Source organism: Hemicordylus capensis, chromosome 5 (assembly GCF_027244095.1).
Source record: "Hemicordylus capensis ecotype Gifberg chromosome 5, rHemCap1.1.pri, whole genome shotgun sequence".
NCBI lineage: Eukaryota > Metazoa > Chordata > Lepidosauria > Squamata > Cordylidae > Hemicordylus > Hemicordylus capensis.
The window spans coordinates 74424136-74448295 of NC_069661.1; the positions used below are offsets into that span (position 1 = coordinate 74424136).

At 43.2% G+C, this 24160-nt stretch overlaps 1 protein-coding gene across 6 annotated transcripts in view; it reads right to left on the reverse strand.

Annotated features, from left to right (window-relative positions):
* The window catches only part of SPOCK3 (SPARC (osteonectin), cwcv and kazal like domains proteoglycan 3), a 284446-nt gene extending 279655 nt beyond the window's left edge, over window positions 1–4791 (reverse strand). The window contains exons 1-2 of one of the 6 annotated variants that reach the window (XM_053254078.1): window positions 4357–4733; window positions 3924–4127 (exon numbers count right to left, since the gene is read on the reverse strand). In XM_053254078.1, the coding sequence (XP_053110053.1) occupies window positions 3924–4127 (204 nt within the window). In that variant the 5' untranslated portion in view covers window positions 4357–4733. Of the gene's footprint in view, window positions 1–3923; window positions 4128–4356 lie in introns of all 6 variants that reach the window. The other 5 variants (XM_053254076.1, XM_053254080.1, XM_053254079.1 and 2 more) reach the window with 5 other exon arrangements.
* Between the last annotated feature and the right edge of the window lie 19369 nt (window positions 4792–24160).

A 24160-nucleotide genomic window follows, 5' to 3' on the forward strand; every position in this document is an offset into this window, starting at 1 on the left:
GTCATTATCTTACACATTAATCAATCTTGTCAGTTAACTCCTAAGCTAAGCTTTTAAATACTTCTTTTCACACCAGAATTACCTCTCAAACAGGGTTTTTCCTCTGCTTTGCAGAAAGCATATTTGTCATGCAGTGAGTTTACTACCTATTTAATTCTAAAACTTAACCACACTTGAACAAAATTCTGGAAAGGTCAAACGGAATACAAATCAGACCAGAACATGATTTTTTTTAAATAAAGCATATTCAAGAACTACTGTATTCAATGGGGCTTACTCCCAGCCAAGTGTGATCAGGATTGTGAGCTGCAATCCAACAAACATAGATGGGGTTGGTCTATTAATTTATTTTGGAATGGTCCTATATAAGTAACTCTGATTTCTCAGCTACTCTTTCAAAATTAGTGGTTTCGGGATTACAAAGTGGCACCATTGTTTCCCATCTGAGTACAGCATTTCCATTCCTTTGAAAGGTTAAACTCATTCTATTTATAACAGATCCCAGTAACAAATATGGATAAAATGACTGCATCCTTTCATGACAGAGGCTCTAGTGCCACAAACAGCTGCATTGGTGAGAAACTTACCAGGTGGTATTTGTCTTATCATAGAGCTACTGTGATGTAGACAATATCATCTGCTGAGCTTGTGCCTTTTAACAGACATATAAAAGAAAGGAGATGGCACTGGCAATCTGACATAGTAGATACTACTTTACACTTTGTCTTTTTCTTAGTTATCCTTCACCCAGTCAATTATTTGAGTTTCACTGACAAAAGCTACTGATAGTCCCTTTGAGTACATACACTGGGGCCATGCCATAGGATAAATGCCTATGAAGATAACTAACTAGATTTCAAATAATTGGGCTCCTTTAAACAGTGAGAGACCAAAGCATTTGTCTAGAAAGAAAATACTTCTTTTAAAAATATGTAGGGAACAGCTGCTTTTTAGAGAATAATTGTCTGGCTAACATCCAAAATCACCACATACATTACCAACAGAGAGACATTACACTACATTTACTTCTACAGCTTTACAGGGTAATGCATTATGAAAATGACATCAGCATTTTAGTACATGCAGCATGATTCTATGCAACTCACTCAGAAGTGAGTTCTACTGATCTGAATGGTACTTGGTCATGAGGGTGAAGGGTTGCAGTCTTCATGGTCATATTGTTATAATGACTAGTCCTACAATAATTGCATATTACTGTACTGGGGGGAAACCCCTCAAATTTCCAGTTCTATACCTTAACATGCAACGCTTGACTTCTAAATGTTGAACACTGCATACTTCACACTATAATTAAAATGTACGAACTTAGATTAAGATAGCTGAATTGTCACATGCTATTAAAATTGAACACCTCTTTACTTGCACAATTGCTTTTGGCCTCATATTCCTGCTATCTGAAGATGTAGATAAAGAAGTCCTCCCACACAGTTCATGAATACAATGGCAATCCAAAGGAATAACATAGAAAACCCATAATTTCAGATTAATTGGAAAGCACATATCATAGAAAGTCATAGTCACTGTCAAACTATAGAAGAGGCTTGGTGAAGTCTCAAAAAACTCACATTTAAGGGATAAATAATAGGAACTTCTGGTGCCAAAGAAATCAAAGAGTGGGAGATGTGGTTTCAGAACCCATGCAAAAATGAAAGATCCACATTTAGTAACAGTCCTTTTTGAATTTGTCTCCAGGTTCTTTCTTCCTCATTACCAGTAAAACAGCTCTGAAGTTCCTATCCCGCACTTTCCTGCACAATAATTATCTGCCAGTTGTCGTGAGCACCATTAACCTGAAGAACACAGAAAGCCCAATGCTGCTGAAACAGATTAATCAGGTACAGGATTAAATAGACTTAACCCAGAACTCCTGTCATAGGAGTACATCTCATCTGAAAAGCTACCTAGTACCTGACATCCCATCAGCAGAAGGAAACAGCGTACTCAAAGTTTCTTAACTATTTTAAAAAATGGTAGCACAGACTAATATGTCAAGAATTTCATGTTCATGAAAGCAAGGGTAATGTAAATTTGTCATAAACTAATACAAGTGTCTCAATGGCAGGAAGACCCATCAATAAAAACTAGCATATGCAGCCTATCTTTTTCAAAGCGATTTAGTAGTTTTATTCAATACCAAAATTCTTAATAGTCATGCTAAACTGAAGTCTGTATGTCTGCTTTTCTTCAAAGAGAAAATATTTCAAAGTAAAGCAACAGTGGTGATCCAAACCATTCTTCTACTCACAATGCAACTTTAAATTTTTAGGGGAAGTTTTGCCATTTATAAATAAATAGTAAGACATAAGACACAATTTGCAGTCTTTCAGTTCCTTCCAAAATATTCTAAATATGACTGAAGCTACAATCCTATGCACATTCACTTGGAATTAAGTGAATTGACTAATGTGTGGCTTACCTACCAAGTAAACATGCATCCACAATCCAACCATATGCCCTTTCCAATGCAAACCTTTACACAACTCATTTGTTACACATCAGATTTACACAATTTGGTTGTTTGCTTCCTTGGGCTTTTGAGAAAGGTGGGATATACATCCTTACAACACAGTTGCACAAGCATTTAGATTTCTCAAAATACTGATTTAAGGAAAATCCAGCATGTGGTATGATGAGAAGACATTTATATTGCTTCCTGCAATGCCTGCATTGTTTCTTTAGAGTTTAAGAGTATTAAATGTAGTCACATAATGCCTTAGTGAAAAGGATGGAGTTAAAAGTTCAATGTGCCTGCCAGTGATTTCAAATTAGTATTTGATGCTTTGTCATTTGTTCAGATGCACTTTGTGCTTAAACTTAACTGGTCTACTTGCTTGGGATTTTGGGAAATTGACATGATAGGATGGGTTGAAAAAATGAAAAAGGTACAGCAGATACAGCAACTACATGGCATCTCCTTTGTCCCTGTTGCATGCATGCTGTTCCTCCAAACTCTTTAATGCTTTTTTTAAAAAAACTATGCAAATCCCTGGTAGAAGTTTATGATGACACATCAGCAGCTACATTTCACTGATACCTACCCAGCCACGGAAAACTCAGCTTAGTTCTGTCAAGAGATAAAACAAGTAACCACTATCTCTTACAATCACAATTTCACTTTTTAAGTCTAGGTTTTGGAAAAGGAGAAGAGCCAAGAGAAGTCCCCCCACCCCTTGACCAACTTCCCTCTTTCTGTAGAAAGGAATCCAGCAGACAAGCAGAACTTAACCCTTTCAGCATCATTTCTATTACCTCAGAATCTGAGGCCATCATTATTGTATATTATTTTCTTGCACACAGAAGAATGGGGGGTAGGATGGGGGAGGGGTAGAATGGGGAAATCCACCCCCCCCCTTCCTGAGTCACTAGCATACTATCATCAATCAGGGCTTTTATTCATGCACGGACATCCAAGTCTTCAAAAGCAGTATTGTCTTTCTCTTCCACTCCCCCTCCTACTTTAAAGTTCTTTTAAAGATTCCATTAAGCCATCAGATCGATCCTTACTCTACTCAGTAACAGTAACTCATGAGCACCGAAGACCTATATAGATATAAGCCACGATGGGGTTGCACTTTTTCACTCAAGCCTTGTGGGGAAACCCCGATGACACCCCCACACAGAAAGTTGGAATTGCACCACTGCACTGGCCGCACAAACAAGATTGTTTTTATTTATTTATTTATTTTTTATTACAATATTATTATGGAACAAGCACAGCTTGTTTCGGAGAAGTAAGGTGAGAAGGGAAAGGGAAGCATGCCCGATTTCACAGCAGGACGCCAGTCGAGAAGTTATTCCCAAGAGGAAAGGTGATAACGCTCCAGGTAAACTGAATTAGACCGGGGAGGGGAGAACGGGAGTAGAAGCGATGGAAAGATCGGGCAGGCAAAGCACACACTTACGTCTCGGAATTTGTTCCACTGTCCAACCTCCTTGTCATATTGAGAGATAGTTGTAAGCCACTGTTTATCATCCAGAAAATTGCCGCTGTCTGACCTGCCCCCGGCTCCCGTCGCCGCTGCTGCTGCCGCCGCCGCAGCCGCTACAACAGCCTGACTGCACCAAGCGGCTGCCCACACACACACGAAGGCTGCTACCTTTAGCATCTGGGTGAGAGAAAGAGACACAAGAAGCGGGTGTTATCCACACACAAAAAGAGCCCCAACAGAGGAATCCAACGCGAGTTTGGAGGCGCAAACGAGGAGGAGGCGAAAATGGGGTAGCAAAAACCATGCACTGGACACAGCCCGCTCCCTCGCGATCAAAAAAGGGAGTTTTTTTTAAAAGGAGGAAAAAAAATCTTCAGGATAAAAGCGGGTGGGAGGAAACCATCACCTTGCTGCGATCCCCGCCGCACCAGACTCCCGGCTCCTGCTGCTGGAAGCGCAGCTCGACGCTGCCAATTGTGTGTCTCTTTCTGGAGGAGCTGCCGCTGCTGCACGCGCCACCGTCTCGAGCCGTCCACTCAGCTCCTTGCGCCCAGCGCGCGCTCCCCTCCGCCTCCTCCTCCTGCTTCGCAGGCCCTCCTCCCCTTCGCCGGCGCTGCCGCTGCTGATGCCCCGGACCCCTCCGCGCGCAGCTTTTGGTAGGCGGGCGATGGGAAGAATCTCGCTCGCGCTGAGGGACTGAAGGAAAGGCCGCCTTCTCTCCCCCACTGAGGTCGCCCACCAACGTTTGGACGCGGAGGCTGCAAATTCGTGCCCGATTATACGGCAGTGCAGACATGGCGTTGAACTCGGGGGGGGACTTACTTCCGAGGAAGCATGCATCGCCTCGGCCTGCCGCTCGCGAAATCTGAAAATAAACATAAACAAGGAGCGGCAGCGCTGCGTTCTTGAACGGAAAGGCGCTGCCCTGGTTTGCTTCGCGGGGCTGCCACAGCCAAGCCAAGCCTGCCTGGCGGTTCTCTTTCTCCTCCACTACCCAGTCGATATGGTTATGGGGCTGGTTATGGGTACACATCTGAACAGAGATGGTTCTTGTTATTTCTCCTTCTGGCAAAACACCTTTTAAAAAATAACTTTAAGGCAAGCAGGAGGACTTCAGCAGGGCAGGCGAAGTCCCACCGCCCCCTCATCGGACACTGGGGGGGAGAGGAGAAACCAGGGTTTCTATCCTGTAGCTCGCCTCCGCCGCCACCCCATTAATGGTTGTAATTTGTTGCAAAAGGCACTACTCAAGCAGGGTGCTGCTTAATTATCAAAACCATTCAGTAGATATAAAAAGCAACAGACCGTATATAAAGAGCCTCACTTCAGTTAATCCTTAAAATGGGAGCATAAATGTGAAATGCAGTACAATCTTTTAGAAATGTAATACATGGGACAAAATTCACCCCCAGAACTGCACTTTTACCCCTTCTGTACCTCCAAATTTATTTCTGATGCTGCTGTTGATAGAGATGCATAGTAATAGGAAGGAAAGGCTTTCCCTGATGAATTTCTGCTTGTGATGCGGCTGTTCATAGAACAGGCACCCTGCAAACCCACCTCCGCCATAAATTGTAAAGGTAAAGTGTGTTGTTGAGTCAGTGTGGATTCCACAGAGCCCTGTGGTTGTCTTTGGTAGAATACAGGAGGAGCTTACCATTGCCTCCTCTCGCACAATATGAGATTATGCCTTTCAGCACCTTCCTATATCGCTGCTGCCCAATATAGCTGTTTCCCATAGTCTGGGAAACATACCAGCAGAGATTCAAACCAGCAACCTCTGGCTTGCTAGTCATGTCATTTCCAAACTGCGCCATTAGGTGGCTGTGTAGTTAGGAGGAAAATACACTCTGTACATGCTGAAATATATGAAGCCCTCATTGAAATTAAACCCTGCTTTACATGCCCTTTGTTACCTTTTCTGACAGGGCGGCTACATCAGATTTCAGCAGTTGATGCTTTTTTCATAATTGCATCTCCATGCCAACATCTTTTGCCTGTTGAATGTCACACAGACAGCTGTTAAAAACCATAAGAGCCTTGACTAGAAAGGTTGGTTGCCCTGGTCTGAACTTCCAAGATCTTCTAGTTCTTCCAATATAGAAATGTCATGTATCTTTATTCTATCCATCTGCTACACTCCTGTGGTCCTTCAACAACTTGCTCAACTTCTGTACATAGCAGTTCTCTTTTCAACCTACTAATACTACCTGATGGGATCTGAGCTGTCGGTGACTGACCAGGAGAGAGATCTTGGGCTTGCGGTGGACAGATCATTGAAAGTGTTGTCTCAGTGCGCAACAGCTGTGAAAAAAGCAACTTCCATGCTAGGAATCATTAGGAAGGGGACTGAAAATAAAAATGCTAATATTTAGATTCAGATTTGAAACTGACAAGAGGAAGTACTTTTCCACACAGCGCATAATTAATCTATGGAATTCCTTGCCATGGGATCTGGTGATGGCTTTAAAAGGGGCTTAGACAGATTCACAGTAGGGGTGTGTGAACCAGTTCAGGGGTTCGACGGTTTGGGGTCAAACTGAAACTCCCTGGTTCGGTGTGGAGCCAGACCAACCCTCCCCACCGAAGTTCGGGGATTTGCAATCTTTAAATTCTTTTTAAAATTATTATTATTTATTTATTTATTTACACAATCAGACAGGTGTTATTGACTGGTTTGTTTTATCTAGACATTGAGTCCTTCCCAAGGACTTGGGATGGCTGACCATGCAGTGGCTTATTTTTTCATTTTTCTGCTCAGTTCTTTACTTGTTCTTTCTTATAGGCCTGCTTTGTTTCATTGGTGTTTATTTTAAAAACCACATAACAATACTAAACAATTATTCTGGAAATTACTGAGTCTTCATCAGCTAATAAATACTTTACGAGGAAATCCCCGGGTTTTCCCTTCAGATTATTTAGCCAGGGATTAATTAATTGATGTCTTACATCTTGGTAAAGTGGGCACTTTAAAAGAATATGGGCCATTGACTCGGTCTCCTGGGCGCAACGACATATGCGCTTTTCATAGGGCAATTTGTTATACTTCCCGTATAATAGTGCTGATGGAAAGGCATTAAACCTCGCCCTAGAGAAGGCCCATCTATGATTACAATGAGTAATCGTAAATAAATAAGTAGCTGGACTGAAATCTGTCTTAAACTGTACAGATTTGTAAAATTGTGGTAAAATAGCATTCTCATTTTGTATTTCTATATCAACCAGTCTTTGCTGCACCAATTTGCATGCTGTGGTTGCACCAGCCTCCAACAAAAAAGTGGCAGATATTCCGCAGCAGGAAAGTTTATGCATTATTTCCTTGCACCAGGATGCTTGTGGTTCTGCTGCCAGTAATTTGGGGATTAATCCTGTCAGGAAAAGATGCAGTTTTATCCAATAGTTTATCGATAACATCCAGGCCTTGCTTTAAGAATGCCTGCCTCTGAGCAGATCACTGCATTGGACACACAGTTGGGGGGGGGCAAATAGCTTCCTCAAGAAACCCATTTGGATTTTTTCGAGTTCACCAAATTTTGCATACATCCCCAGTTGGGCTCCATATAGCAACTGAGGAACCACCTTGAACTTATAGAGTTTGATTGCTGCTGGAATATAGTTTCCCCCCCTTAGAACAAAAAAATCTCTGTATTGCTGCAATATTACGTTTAGCCACTTCAGCCATTAAGCTGATGTCGTCCATTGGACTGGAAGGTTTTTAAAATAAGAGTCTCAAAGTTATGAGTGTATTTTAAAATTGCCATATTTAGATATATGTATATGCTTATTTTAAGGATATTATGCTATTTTATGTCATTTACCATTGTATATCTCTCTTTTGGTGATTGACCGTAAATAAAGTAATCTGAATCATTGCTGTTTAATAGTTTCTTGTTATTGACCACTTCAAGTGCATCTTCTTCACTGTCCTTTATATATTCTTCAAGGCTTATTTTCTCCTCCTCTACTGTTTGATGGACTTGCAGCATTACTCTTCCACCTGAGCTGCGAGGAAGGTATAGCCAATCTACATCACTGCAGGGGTACAGAGCATGATTGATGGTCGTTATTTTCCTGGTCTTACGATCTAGTGTCTCTAGCTCTGCCTGGGTCCAGTCTATTATTCCTGCAGTGTATCTGATAAGTACAGGTATAGCCCAGGTGTTTATGGCTTGTATGGTGTTCCTGCCATTGAGTTTGGACTTGAGGATTTTTCTAACTCTCCTGATGTATTCACTTCCCATTTTTCTTTTAACTTCAGTGTGTGCAATGTTATCAGCCTGGAGAATGCCCAAGTATTTGTAATGTTCTTTCTCTTCTAGGTTCTTGATGTTGCTTCCATTGGGCAGTTCTATTCCTTCTGTTTTTGTTATTTTCCCTCTGTTCATTATTAATCCAGCACACTTGTCTAGTCCAAACTCCATTGCTATATTGCTACTGAATATACGGACAGTGTTTCGCAGTGATTCGATTTCTGATTGGGACTTTCCATACAACTTCAGATGGTCCATTTACAGCAGATGGTTGATTTTACTTGATGTTTTAGATGTTTGGTATCCGAGGCCTGTTTTGTTTAGTATTTGTGGAAGTGGAGTCATGGCGATTACAAACAACAGAGGGGATAGTGAGTCTCCTTGGAAAATACCTCTTCTAATGCTAACCTGTCCAAGTGTCTCACCATTGATTGTTAACTGTGTACTCCACATGCTCAGTGCTTTATTTATAAATATCTAAATGTTTTTGCTGACACCAGTTGTTTCTAAACATTTTAGTATTTATGTATGAGGCAATGAGTCAAAGGCCTTCTTGTAGTCAATCCATGCAACACTTAGATTTGTTTTTCTTCTCTTGCAATTTTCTAAAACCATTTTGTCAATCAGCAGCTGGTCTATTGTCCCTCTGGTGTTTGGGCAATTTCCTTTCTGTTCAACTGGAAGCTGCTTATTACTTAATAAGTGTTGCATTATTCCATCTGCTATTATTCCATTTAATAATTTGAACATGGTTGGCAGGCAGGTTATCGGTCTATAATTACTTGGAACTGCACCTTTTGCTGGGTCTTTCATAATGAGATGAGTTTTCCCAGTTATTAGCCATTGTTCAATATCAACTCCTTGCAAAATGCGATTGAACTGTCTTGATATTTGTTTATGAAGGCTTGTTAGGTGTTTAAGCCAAAAGCCATGCAGTTCATTGTCACCTGGAGCAGTCCAATTTTTAATTTTCTTTGCTCTTTCACTTATTAATTCTGGTGTTATTATTAGATCTTGCATTTGTTGGTTACATTTTTTGACCTCTTTTACTCAGCTTGCTTTTTTATTACAATCTATTGGATTGTCCAATAATTTCCCCCAGAATTGCACTGTTTCTTCTTAATTTGGTGTTTCTATGTTTCTTGCAGTTTCTCCTTCTTTGCTTTGGTAGAAACGTCTCTGATTCGACTGGAATTGGAGATTCTGCCTGTGTTGTGTAATTCTGGCTTCGTATCTGCTAATCGTCTTTGACACTGCTGTTATTTGCTGCTTTATTATTTCCAGGACACCTCTAATTTTCCTTGAATCTAGGTGGTATTTTTGGATCAGATACTGTTTGATGTTTTCATTTGTCAGCTTCTTGTCTTTCATATCTTTCAGTTTACTAGCATCGGATCTAAGCCTGGAGATTTTATTTTCTTATCTAATCTTCCATTTAGTAAGATTAGATTGGAAAATAATTATTATTTTTATTTTACCTTTTAATCCCCTTGGTGGAGTTCCTGGAGGTGGCGGGGGTGGGGTCTGCAGAGGTTTCCCCTCCCCCCGCTGGCCTTCTAAATCACCCCCTCACCTGCTTCGGGTGCTCTTTGGCCGGGTTTCGGCCAAATACAGGAGGTGGTGGATGGTATTCCAACAGAATCCCCAATCTATCCCTAGTTCCCAGCCTCAAAAATAAACACTCAGTATGTCAACTGTCTCACAGGGGGCCCGGTAAGGGAGATGGTATTCTTATGGACCACAGCCACTCCACCCTCTGCCCACATTAGCTTACCTGATCTACAACAATATAACCTGATGGGAGAAGCTGGGCCCAAACTGGACCACTTACCTCCCCCAACCAAGTCTCAGTTAAACATGCCAGCCAGATGGTAAAGACATAAAGCAAAGAAACAAAAATAGAGAAGATTTCATTAAAAATTTACCTTGGAAAACACAATAGGACTAAAAATCATTGCAATGCGATTTGGAACATCAACCCATGAGGTGTATGTAAAGTTATATTGATGAATCATGGAATATATATTGATATTGTCATGCATCATTACATCTGATTGCAAGCATATGAAAGCAAATAAAAGAGAGGCCAAATATGTTTTCACAGGATTAATCTATCTATCTATATAATTCTCCTGGGTGTGCCTTGGAATGTGCGTCCCAGCACCCAGCTGATTAGCTGGGTGGCAGACGGGCCTGATTGGCTGAGGCGCACCCAGGAGGATTGGTTGCCATGGCGGCAGCAGCCCTGGCTGCAGAGGCCAGGGGCAGCAGTGGGCCCAGCCCAGCCATGGAGGCAAGGCCCGAGGGGGGGAGAAAGGGGGGGCAGAAGAGGCGGTGGGGAGGAGAGGTGGCTGGGTCTGGAAATGAGAGAGGAGAGCTGGTCTTGTGGTAGCAAGCATGACTCGTCCCCATAGCTAAGCAGGGTCTGCCCTGGTTGCATCTGAATGGGAGACTTAATGTGTGAGCACTGCAAGATATTCCCCTCAGGGGATGAAGCCACTCTGGGAAGAGCAGAAGGTTCCAAGTTCCCTCCCTGGCTTCTCCAAGATAGGGCTGAGAGAGATTCCCGCCTGCAACCTTGGAGAAGCCGCTGCCAGTCTGTGAAGACAATACTGAGCTAGATAGACCAATGGTCTGACTCAGTATATGGCAGTTTCCTATGTTCCTATGTTTCCTAAGTGGAGACTGGAGCAGAACGTGGGGGGGGGGGGTAGAGGTAACCGCTGGCCCCAAAGAGCACACAGATGCTCTGTGCGGGGTCGGCTAGTAATCTTTATTATTACCCTGAGGAAGATAGTACAGGTGGACCTCAGTATCCACAGGGATTCTGTTCCACAATAATGCTGCGGATGCTGAAAGCGCTGATGCCAAGGCCTTAATGTCTATGGGATTGTGGGGGAGTTCAGTTCCCGGAGGTAGAAAATCATGGGGGAAATGGGGGCTAATGATGTAAAAGAACAAAATAAAGTGCCCTACCATGTTCTGTGGGCTTCCAACTATCCTGCAATGCCTTCCCAAGTCCAAATTCTTCAATTTTTCTACAATTTTTGTGGTAAAAATGCTGATTTTTACCTTAATAAGACACAAAATTGCTCCCTTTTACAAAATGGTGGCCGGAAATGACCTCTGAGGTCATTTACGGCTACCACCCCCCAACCTGCAAGTACACAGATTTAACCTTTTTTAACCATCTTTTTTCATTCATATGCTGAGGTCAGGTGTCAATTACCCGACAGCGGATATGTGAAACCGTGGATACTGGACCTGTGGATAAGGAGGTTTGCCTGTATATGAATGTGTACCTTTAGAATACATCTGCTCTGGAAGTTCCCACACTTTAGGACACACACAAAATTATGAAGACTAACATACTAGGGAACATTATAAAGAATGCTTAATATAGCATGATGCTTTTTGTGCTAACATCATTCCTTCCACTTGGTATACTGTATCAACAGTGCTGACTCCATGGTCCCAAAGCTCACATCTGTAATGCAGATAAAACAGGGGGTGCTATTGAGCACAGATATGACTGAATGCCTTCAGTAGCCCAATTCAGATATTATGCTGTATGGGGGTACAGATGTCTGTACACATGTACATATGTTTGTGTGAATGACTGTACCTTTGTTCATTTTAAAAGTGAACCTGGATACAGGTCCTTCAAATGCATGGTACAGATAGGAAATGTACCTGCATGCAACATAACATGTGAATGACTGTACGTGTGTACAGATCTGTACCTGTCTACACTATATACTCATTGTATGAGCACTGAACATAACATCAGAATGGCCCTAGTATCCAGTGCCTTTCTTCTTGCAGTGCCTTTTTACAGCTACACCTATGCAGCAGGATCCTATCCATGTACTCAGACATAAGCCTTAATGTGTACCACAAACAAGGGTTCATATATTGTTATATTAAATACTAACAGCTAGTATAACTGAAAAGAGCTCAGGGCATCAGTGATTCAGCAAAGGTGGCTTTTGCAGCTCTGAGTGGTTGTTGTTGTTTTGTTGTTTTTAAATAAAGACTTCCTGTTAATGCCGAGTCAGAGTGATCACCAAAAAAACAACAGCAACTTGTCTTGCACACATCATGGGCCTCTTGAAGAGAGAAAGTTCATATCTTACTGAAGATAAAAAGCAATACTTACTAAAAAGACATTATTCTTCAGCATCCATGTATTCTAAACTGCATGTTGGAGAATCCAGTTATTTTTATAGCATCCTTAATTGTGTTTTGTACCAACAAAACTAGACAGGGCCACATAATTAATATATATGTTAAACCTTTTCATTCTATTTATCCAGGATTCTCTCCTGGTCTTTGACTGCAATAAACCATCATTCATTCATTTATCCAGGGTATATTTTTATCCCCTCTGTTGCCTAGGTTATATCTGGTTTTATTTTATTTTACTTACTTCTTGAAGACTTTCTATTATAAGTTTTCTAATAATTCATTATACCAGCAATTGATGTTTAGTGGGTTGGGGAAGCCAGTGAGAAGATTTCCCTCCCGTTACCCTATTTCTACTTGAGAGCACCAGCTGGGGACTTTCAAATCAACACTGCAGCTTCTTCACTCACCAGGGAATTGTTGTTGCTGGAAGTCCTTTTGGATGCTAATTAATCTCCTTCAGAAAGTTTACTGTCCCTGGTTACAGGTCATCCTCTACTTTGCCTTCAATTTCAAAGAAAGAAATGGGGCTTGTATAATTTGGAGAATTCTCTGTTGAGAAGAATCCTGCCATGCACAACAAAAAGAGAAAACATTTTTCAAAAAACCTCACCATTAGTCCATCCTTTCCACAGCATTCATGCATAATCATTCCTTTTTCATTTTTAGCTAGATTTTAATAATTCAGAAACATTTTAATGGAGATTTAATTGAGCTGACGAAACTTCTAAACTTCACGACCCAAGAAACAAACATGAACTTCTCTATAAAGCATTTTAATCTTAAAATTGTGCCATCATATTGAATCCCATTGGGCACATTTAAAAAGTCTGGTCCAAAGCTGTGCAGCCTAGTCCTATGTGTGTTCACTCTGAATGGAGTGCCACTGAATTCAATGGAATTTATTCCCAAGTAGGATAGCAGCCTTAAAATGCTTCACCCCTGCAAGTAGTAATATTATTTGTAGGGGAATCAATTAGCAGAACTGCAAGTTCTTAAAGCAAATATCTCTATGCCTTCAACAGAAGTAGACATTTGAGAGTGTAGAGCCACTTCACAAGAGGCAGAAATTCAACAGTTTAGCTTTCCTACATGAATGTATTAGAGATGTTTTCTTATCAGTGAAATGCAGAGCTGGTCCTGTGGTAGCAAGCATGAACTGTTGCATTTATTAAGCAGGATCTACCCTGGTTTGCATTTGTATGGGAGACATGTGTGCCCACTGTAAGATAGTCCCCTTAGGGAATGGGACTGCTCAGGGGCGTAGCAAAGTTGGAGTGGGCCCAGAGACAAGATTTTAAAATGTCCCCACCACTAAAGCTCAGCTCATCCTAATTTTTTTTTGTTAAGGTTCTGTAAATTGTGGAAGATGCAAGTCATTTAATGGTACTAGAGAAAGACATGCTGTTCTGGTAGCTCCAGGTCTTCACACTCACATCCATTTCGGAGGATGAATACAACTGAAGGAAGCCCGGGAGGGTGAGCGGCTGGGGGAGTCAGTCACGTGACTTGCCTCGGGGGGGGCCCAAGGCAGTGGGCCCCCAGACAACTGTCTCCCCTTGCCCTATTATAGTTACGCCCCTGGGACTGCTCTGGGAAGAGAAGAGCATCTGCCTGCTTGCATGGAGAAGGTTCCAAGTTCCCTTCTTGGACTCCTGTCTGCAATTCTGAAGAAGCTGCTGCCAGTCTGTATAGACAATACTGAGCTAGATGGACTAATGGTCTGACTCAGTATAAGGTAGCTTTTAGGTATGTTGAGTAGTTATTAAAAGCAGGACAGGCTTGCCCCCCACCCCAAGAAAGAGCCATCCATTCTATAACTAATTGGTTTCATGTTTTGGAAGGAGTTTTAGACTCAGAGCAGAGGAGTTTCAGACTCAGAGCTGGAAACTGGCTAAAGACTGAATGGAAACACTGCTGCATTGTTCACAGGCTGAGATAAGCCATGCATACTGCATTTTCTAGGCATCTCTGGGGTTGGTTGAGTATAAAGAGGGGTTATGGTATTATCAATGTAACCTTCATCTAGACCACCTGAAGGAGACTCTGATGTTTTGGGCTGTTTGGGCAAGTCACAAGCAGTCCTCATGATAGTTGATAATTTTTCAACACATACCATTTTTTTTTTGTTTTCTTCATGCAATAAATAAATAAATAAAATATTGGGCACATGCCCTAAACAGCTTAGGCCCTGAGTATTTAAGAGAACATCTTCTTTGCCATGAGCCCCACCACCTGCTAAGATCATCTGGAGAGGTTCTCCTGCAGCTGCCGCCAACTCATCTGGCGGCTACTCGGGAACAGGCCTTCTCCGTTGCAGACCCTGGAATTTGGAAGTCGCTCCCTGGTGAAATAAGAGCCTCCCCATCTCTGGCAACTTTTAAAAAGCCACCAAAGATACATTTATTCACCCAGGCTTTTAAATAGATCTATAGTTTTTAAATAATCTTAATACTGGGTTTTAAATGTTTTTAATCTTTTAAATGATTTTAATTGTTAATTGAGATAATGTTTTAAATGATTTTAATTGTAAACTGCCCAGAGAGGCAAGTTTTGGGCAGTATAGAAATATTTTAAATAAAATAAATAAGAGATATTGGGCACATGTGTGGCCATTGCCATTTCTTGCAGGGGGAGGGAGTTGATGGGCTGTTTCCTTTCCTGAGCTGGAGAAGAAACAGCCCATTGTCCGCTCCCTGCAACGTCGCCAGTGGAGAAATGAAAGGGGTAGTGGTGGGAAGGTGGCATCATAAGGAGAAGGAAGAGGCTGCAGGAGGTGGTCAAAAGAGGTTAGGGGGTGTGAGGGGGCTAGCACTGGCCCCCACACAAAAATAATGGGGAATGGTGAGCTTGACAGGGTGTCAGAGGGCTTCCCTCCAAAACATTGGTTCCCATAGGACAATGCCACTGCATTGAAGTTACCTTGTAGTTTACTTTATTGATTACTGAGGGGAATAATTGTTCAATTTTGAATGTCCTTTCTTTGTGGCATTTAAGTAATTCTAAAGATTCTGACAAGGAAGAAGGACTTTGAACTCAATGGGACTGATTTCTAATTCGACATGCTATGGCTTATCCTGTAGATTGTACTAAATGTATGACCTTTGCTCTTAATCAAGTTTTTGTCTGTCCAGTACACTCAGGTTTACAGAGCTATAACACTATTACTTTGGCATAGGAATTGACTGCCCAAACTGCACTTGCATACCTGCCAACATGTCCCTATTTCCCCATTCACCAGAATGAGAAAATAGGGACATGCTGGCAGGTATGCACATGTATGGCATTAGTTGTATCTTTTTAGCCTACTTGCCAGTAGGTTTATGATATCACACGGCATTGTGTGTGTGTGTCTCCATGTGTGTATCCATCCGTATGTCCCCCCGCCATCAACTTCACAATACCTAGACCAATATGAAACAAATCAGGTACAGTTGTTTGTTTGTTTGTTTGTGTTTGATTGATTTGTATACCACCCTTCCAAAAATGGCTCAAGGCAGTTTACACAGAGAAATAACAAATAAATATAAGAAGATGGATCTTTGTCTCCAAAGGGCTCACAATCTAAAAAATTGTGTTGTCCTAGTTCAAGGGACACATAGGGACACCTCAGTGGCATAGTTTGTGATGATGTCATCCACCCCAATTCAATATGGCAGATACGTAAACTTTTGAGGTGCAAGTGGGCTAACTTGTGAATCACCTAACTGATTTGAACCAAATTTGCTACAGCTATAGGGATACATAGGGATGCCCAAATGGCGTGGTGTGTGATTATGTCATCCACACTCCAATTCAAAATGTCTGCTGAAGCACAAGCAGGATAATTTGTGATCTGTCTAACCAATATAAACCAAATTAGGTACAGTTGCAGTGAGTGACACACAGGTACACCTCAATGGTATAGTTTGTGATGATGTCCTCCACCCTGATTCAAGATGGCGGACGTGTAAACTTTTGAGGTGCAAGTGGGCTATTTTGTGGACTGCCTAACTCATTTGAACCAAATTGGGTACTGTTAGAGTGAGTGACACACAGGGACACCTCAATGGCATAGTTTGTGATGATGTCCTCCACCCTGATTCAAGATGGCAGATGTGTAAACTTTTGAGGTGCAAGTGGGCTAGTTTGTGAACTGCTTAACTGATTTGAACCAAATTTGCTGCAGCTGTAGGGACACATAGGGATGCCTCGATGTTGTAGTTTGTGATAATATCATCTACCCCAGTCCAAGATAGTGGATGCGTGAAGATTTGAGGCACAAGTGGGCTAACTTGTGGACTGTCTAACTGATTTGAATCAAATTAGGTACAGTTGTAGTGAATAACACACAGGGATAATTCAGTAGTGTAGCTTGTGATGATGTCATCCACTCTGATACAAGATGGCAAAGCCATAAACTTTTGAGGTGCAAGTGAGCTAACTTGTGAACCATTTAACTGATTTGAATCAAATTCGCTTCAGCTGTAGGGACACGTAGGGTCACCTCAACATTAAATATTTTGATGATGTCATCCACCCCAGTTCAAGACGGCAGACATGTAAACTTTTGAGACTCAAGTGCACTAACTTCTGGACAGTTTAACCAATTTTAAACCAAATTTGCTACAGCTGAATGGACAAACAGGGATGGTGTAGTTTGTGATGATTTTACCCACCCCGATCCAAGATAGTGTATGCATAAACTTTGAGGTGCAAGTGCACTAACTTGAGGACTGTCTAACTGATTTGACCCAAATTAGGAATAGCTGTAGTGAGTGATACACAGGGACACCTCAATGGTGCAGTTTGTAATGATGACATCCAGCCCAATCCACGATGGTGGACATGTGAACATTTGAGTTGCAAGAGATCTAACTTGTGGACCTTGATTTGCACCAAATTTAGTCCAGATGCAGAGAGAGTAAAGGAAAGTAGGCTGATTAGTTCTTACTTGTTTTTATAATAGGAAAAGTATAATTACATGAAACGGATAATTAAAAACAAAATTATTAAGAAAAATTGAACTTCGACAAGCCACCTAATGGTGCAGCAGGGAAATGACTTGACTAGCAAGCAAGAGGTTGCAGGTTCGAATCCCCGCTGGTATGTTTCCCAGACTATCAATCAATCAATCATTTTATTTATGGCCGTAAGCCAAACAAAATTAAAACTTTAGACAGTTACCATAGATAAATATACAGCATAAAATAACTAAAAGATACACAATCAGCCTCATAAAACCCCATGACAAGAGGTCAGTTTCACAGCCAGTGGGGGCCAGTCTGAGATTGAATCAGACCAACCCCCGGCTCATGGAACCAGCTTGCGAGCCAGCTTCAGCGGGGATATACTTACTTGTAAAATGGAATCCAGCTAGGAATCCAGCTAGGATTCCTCTTTACAAGTCCAACCAGCCGGGCTCAATCAAGCCGGAGCTGCCCAGGTCTGCTCGAGTTCTGTCTAGATCCGAGCCAAACGAGGCTAACGTCCAGTTAACACATCCCTAGGATGCTTTGTTCATCTGTGGAAATCAGGTTAGAGGTTCTTTCCTCCTCCAAAACAAACTCATATGGTCATGTGAAATACGTTACTGTCTGGTGGATCCCACACAACTACCAGAAGGCATGTAAAAGTATGCAGAAATGCTACTTCTTTATATCCTGCAACTCACTTGCTGTTAGTTCTTCACTTTCACCTGCCCCTTTCTTTCCCCTTAATAACTCTCCCTTATCCACCCCAATCCCATGCACCCTACTATTGACTTTGTGTGTGTTGTTGCTTCTAAAGCCTGTACTTTTATTATTTATTATTTATTCGATTTCTATACCGCCCTTCCAAAAATGGCTCAGGGCAGTTTACATAGAGAAATAAATAAATAAGTTGGCTCCCTGTCCCCAAAGGGCTCACAATCTAAAAAGAAAAATAAGATAGACACCAGCAACAGTTACTGGAGGTACTGTGCTGGGGGTGGATAGGGCCAGTTACTCTCCACCTGCTAAATAAAGAGAATCACCACATTGAAAGGTGCCTCTTTGCCAAGTTAGCAGAGGACTTTTTGCCAAGTTAGCAGGAGACTGGACAAAGACTGTACATAACTATACTTTCACAAACTAAATATGTACTCTTCTTCCATTATTGGGGTGGATCGAAGAGGGCAACCAAGATGATAAGGGCACCTTGGAGCACCTTCCATACAAGGCAAGGCTACAACACCTGGGGCTTTTTAGTTTAGAAGAAAGACACCATGGTAGAGGTCTATAAAATTATGTGTAGACAACATGGTAAAGACAACACGGTAGAGTTCTATAAAATTATGTGTGGTGTGGAGAGAGTTGATCGAGAAAATTTTTCTCCTTCTCATAACACTAGAACCAGGGGTCATCCCATGATACAGATTGACAGGAAATTAAGGACCAACAAAAGGAAACACTTATTCACACAACACATAATTAGCCTGCCACAAGATTCTCTGCTACAGAATTTTCTGCCACAGGATGTGGTGACAGCCACCAACCTGGATGGCTTTAAGAGGGGCTTAGACAAATTCATGAAGGAAAGATCTATCAATAGCTACTAGTCTTGGCTATTACTATAGACGACCTCCAGCCTCAGAGGCAAGATTCCTCTAAACTCCAGTTGCAGGGGAGCATTAGCAGGAGAGAGGGCATGCCTTCATCTCTTGCCTGTGCGCTTCCCAGAGGCATCTGGTAGACTACTATGTGAAACAGGATGCTGGTCTAGAAGGGCATTGGGCCTGATCCAGCTGGACTGTTCTTATGTTCTTAATCAGCATTAGAGGCTGATACTTCTTTCCAGTGTTTGGTCTGCCTTTTCTCCTTTGTTATATAATTGCTCATTCTCCCTCCATCCAACTTTTCAAAAACAGTTACTGGGCAGATCAGTATTATTCATGATATGGAAGGTAAATATCCATCTTCTTGTACCAGTAGGTAGACTCCTCTTTATTTGTAATTAGAGCACAGATTCTGGGCCCATGGCAGAGAATCAGTACATAGGACTGATGTGCAATGAACGTGGGCTGCCAAGGGTCCTCCAGGGCCCCCAATAACCACTATCGTCAACTGCCCCCTTTCCCCCCTTTCCAACTGGCTGACACAGTATAATGATATCACCATTTGAAGTGAGTCATCCCAGACTCATTATATTGTGTCAATCAGCTAGCCAGCAAAGGAAGCAATCAGGAAGCCAACAGTGGCAGTTGGAAGGGGTGTGGAACAGTCGGAGGATGAGTGAGCAGGTGGGCTGGCTGGCTGGCTGGTTGGCAGAAGTGGCAGGAAATGATGGGGCCAACAGCAGTGAGTGGAGGCCAGTAGGACAGGTAGTGGCTGCAGAAGTGGCAGTGACAGTAGAGGTTTAAAAAGTTTCTCCAACCAATTTGGTGGCACCTACAGCACCACAAAATTGTAGGGGCGGGACACAATTCAAGTCATGCACATGGGACCTTTCAGAGTTCTTTATTTATACTCCTGGGACAAAGCTTTAGTCTCTGGGCACTACATTCTGGAATTGGCTGTCCAAATAGAAGCAAAGTCACTGAAGCACCCCATCCTCAGCCTATCCAAAAGGACACTATGACTCATGGTACTGAAAGTTGCTGAGACATTCAGAAACATCAGAAAATTGATGCAGATACGGTTCATTCAAAATGACTGGAGCTGCATGACAACCATCTCCTTGAGCACCTTGCCCAAGAAGGTGGATGTTTGTGACATCTCATAGTTGTTAAAATCCTCAGGGAACAAGCAGGATTTATTTAGGAGTGATGTCCTTCAATGTAGCTGGGACTTCTCCTCTCAGAAGAAGGTGCTGATTTTCTCCTAAGGACAGCCATTCATTCCCATCTTGTTAGACACATAGGCCATGAAGAGCAAGGGTTGAACTAAGAAGTGCTTGGCTGCAATCCACCTAGTGATACATGAAAGGTTTACACAGAATGAAAAAGATGTCTGGTCTATACATGCACTGTACTTACACATCTTTTCCCACTAATTATGTTACAAGTGAAACTTCACCAATGGACCTGCCTTTTACATTTGTCCATCAGGATAACCAACAAGTTTGAACACAACTTTGATGATTCATGTCAGTGTTCAGTGAACATATTCCATATGATTTATTCTGCCTACATAGGCTGTATTCACATCTAATGCCAAACTGGAGTTGAGTGGGGCAGAGGATGGAATTCATGTATGTAAAAATGCATGAAACCGTGGTTTCATGGCAAAAGTGGCCTGCAGTTTCCTATGCCAAACTCCAATTTGAATCTTCAGCTTGTAGTGAGTTTCGTTGCTCCAACCTGAGGTTTGAAGGCGGCAGTGTTAGGTCTGAATGCAGATGCTGTCATAACCATGTTTTGGTGCTGTTTCTAGAACCAAAATCATAGGGAGGGTGGCCCAGTCCCACCCATGAATGCACCAACTCCATGCCTGCTGCACTTCTTGATGACTGCCTATCCAAGCACTTGGCCCGCCCATCTCTGTGCTCCTCAAACAAGGAGGCAACAAGGACACAAGGCCTGGCAACAAGGACACCACCTTGTACAATCCCAAGCTTTTAAGCCTGTCAAAGAGAAACGTCATATTGGGGGATGCCCGCTTTCCATTGTGACTCTTGTTCCCTGCCTTGGAACTCAGAAGAGAAAGGGGATGGGATGGCAGGATGGACACTATGTGTTACTGGTCTCCAAAAATGAATCGATAAAGAAGTATGTTCACAAGCACATGCAATCACGGTGGTACCAGTAACCGGGCAACCTGATGAAATTGTTGCAAAGATAACATAAGGCAGAGCAGCAATACCTGAGGTCGGCTTTAAAAGGCAATCCCAGCTGGGAATTCTTGAATGGCTCTGCTCTATTTTTTGTACAATAAAGTTGGGGAAGGGGGGCCCATCCCCTTTCTCTTGGGTAAAAGCATGCAGTCTCTGGCATTACTCATGAGAAGAACCATCCAGCAGGAGCAGTATTGCCCCTAGTCACATGAGAATTTCCTCCTGTGTGGTGATGATGGATGCTGTTCTGGAGTGGACTACTGTCTAATTGAGAGTGAAAGGCCATGGAGACACCCATGCACTACTCATGAGAAGAACCATCCTGGGGTACACAGGGATGGGGCAGAATCTATTATATTAATTCTCCTGGGTGTGCCATGGAATGTGCGTCCCGGCTCCCAGCTGATTGGCTGGGCGCCGGCACACCCAGGAGACCAGAGGTGCAGGGGGGCATGGCCGGGGAGGCAAGCAGCAGGTGTGCCCGGCCATGGAGGAAAGTGGTGGTGGTGGGCCTGTCCGCGGAAGCGGCACTCAGCCCGGCAGCGGGCCTGGCCATGGAGACGGCACTCGGCCCGGCAGCAGGCCCGGTGGTGGAGGCTAGCGGCAGCAGCAGGCCCGGATGCAGAGGCAGGCAGCAGCGGCGGGTCTGTCTGCGGAGGCAGGCCCGTCCACAGAGGCAGCACTTGGCCTGGCAGCCTGGGCCCGACTGAGGAGATGGCTGGAGACTGGAGAGGAGAGGTAACTGCCAGCCCCAAAGAGCGTACAGACCTGGCCTGCCTCCCACTGGCCTGCTCTCCCTGCTCTCCTGCAGTACCCTGGCCTGCTCTCTGCCTCCCGCTGGCATTTCCCCCCATGCCGCCACCACTTCTCTGCCCACCAGCCATTGTTTTCTCTCTCTCCCTTGCCAGCCTGCCGCCCAGATGCTGTCATTTTATAGCTCCCCTGCCCACTGCCATTACTGCCGTTTTGCCCATGCAGCCCGCCACCAGCTTGCCCTCCCACCTGCTTGTCCGTCCCACTGCCAGCTTGCCTTCCCGCCTGCTCATCCATCCCACCACCAGCTTTCCTTCCCGCCTGCTCATCCGTCCTGCAGCCAGCTTGCCCTCCTACCTGTCCATCCCACCACCGGCCAACCACAGTTTTCTTTGCCTGCTGGCTGCCGCCATTTTCTTTCCCCCACCTGTCCCGCAGCTATCCGGCAGCTCTCCCAACTCTTGTGAGAGCTGCCACACATGGGATTAGCCATGGGTATGCTTTAGAGAAGTGTGTGTGTGTGTGTGTGTGTGTGTGTGTGTGTGTGTGTGTGTGTGTAAAGATAAAAGGGTGGCAAAAATCTTTTAATTAATTAACACAATGTACCTTGCAACAATTTATACTATTGACGTGACCCAAGCCAGGAAGAACACAAGTATGTCACCTCAGCCTCAATGAATATGGATTACTTCTTATTTTGCTATTTTGTTTTACGTCTTGTAGCCTCTTCTGATGCACATTTATTTATAATTAAGACCTACTAACCAAGCTCTAGTGCTTTAGGTTTTGCTTTAAAAACATTTTTCAAATACTATTGTCTGTATTGCCATTTACCCTCTGTGCAAAGGGGCAATGGATTTTTGGTCATGGCTTTGTTCCTGGCTTAATCTTTTAGGTTGTTTGTTGCATGGTGACTAATTGCTAACACTCTAAATAAATATTCATGCCTTCCACAGGCTACTTGTGAGCTGCTGGGTGTGTGTGTGTGGGGGGGGGAGCACTTCCTTTGTTTGCTTTAAACATGCTGCCTGTTAATGTAATTGGGAGTCCTGTAGCTCCTGACCTGTAATGTGTGAGGGGATAAATAATCATTCTGTATTTACTTTTGTCACACCATTCAAGTCTTTATATCTCTACCACATTCTCCTCCCTGTCATTTCCTTTCCATGTTGATTCATTTTAATGGTTTCAATCTCTCTCATCATGTGCAAATGGTCTTATGGTTCTCCTTTCCCCCTCCTTACCTTCTCTGCTTAATGGAGCCTGGATTGCACACAGTATTCAATTAAATCAGAAGTTCTCCAGTGTTGTGACTCTGAACCTTCCAAAGTCAATTTAGAAATCATTTGAGCTTCTCCCACGATAACTGGTAAGTAGATTCTAGATACCTTTACTTGGAAGTAACTCCTAGAGGTTTCAATAAAAATTATTTCTAGAGATGTGCACGGAACCGCTGAGGGCTGGTTCAATGGCGGTGGGGGGGGGGAATAACTTTAAGGGCAGGGGAAGGTGCACTTACACGCCCCCACCCCCACACATTTCCCCCACTGGTACTCACTGAAAAACCAGTCCAGCGGGGCAGCAGCATACCTCCCTGCTGCCCCGTCTGCTTCTCAGACCGGAAGTGACAGGTAGTAATGTGCATGTGCGCTGCCACCCCGCCAGACCAGTTTTTCAGTGAGTGCCGGCAGGGGGAATGCAGCAGGGGTGGTGGTAAGTGCACCCTCCCCTGCCCTTAATGTTTCCCCACCACCACCGTTGAACCTTTGAACCGCCCAGTGTTCGAACCTGTTCGGAGGCCTGTAAAACTGGCTGAAAGGGCTGCAGTTTTCTGTGCATACTTTGGAATGCCTACTCACATTTAAGAGAAGTCAGAAACGAAATGTTCTAAACCTCTATTCTAACCAAAAAAAAAAAGCTTTAGTTCATAGTGGGTTGAGTGAGTTTCAGCATCAGGAGTGCTATGGCCTTTTCATAATTGGTCACATTATTTTTTTATTCATACTTTGGGGGCATTTTTATCCTACTTTCCAATAGGCTTATGAGATCATCCGGCATTCCATATGTGTCCATTCATGTGTCTGTCCACCCCATCAACTTTGCAATGCCTAGACCAATATGAACCAAATCAGGTACAGTTGTAGGGACACATAGGGACACCTCAATGGTGTACTGTAGGTTGTGATGATGTTATCCAGCCCGATTCAAAATGCTGGATGCATAAACCTTTGAGATACAAGTGGGCTGATC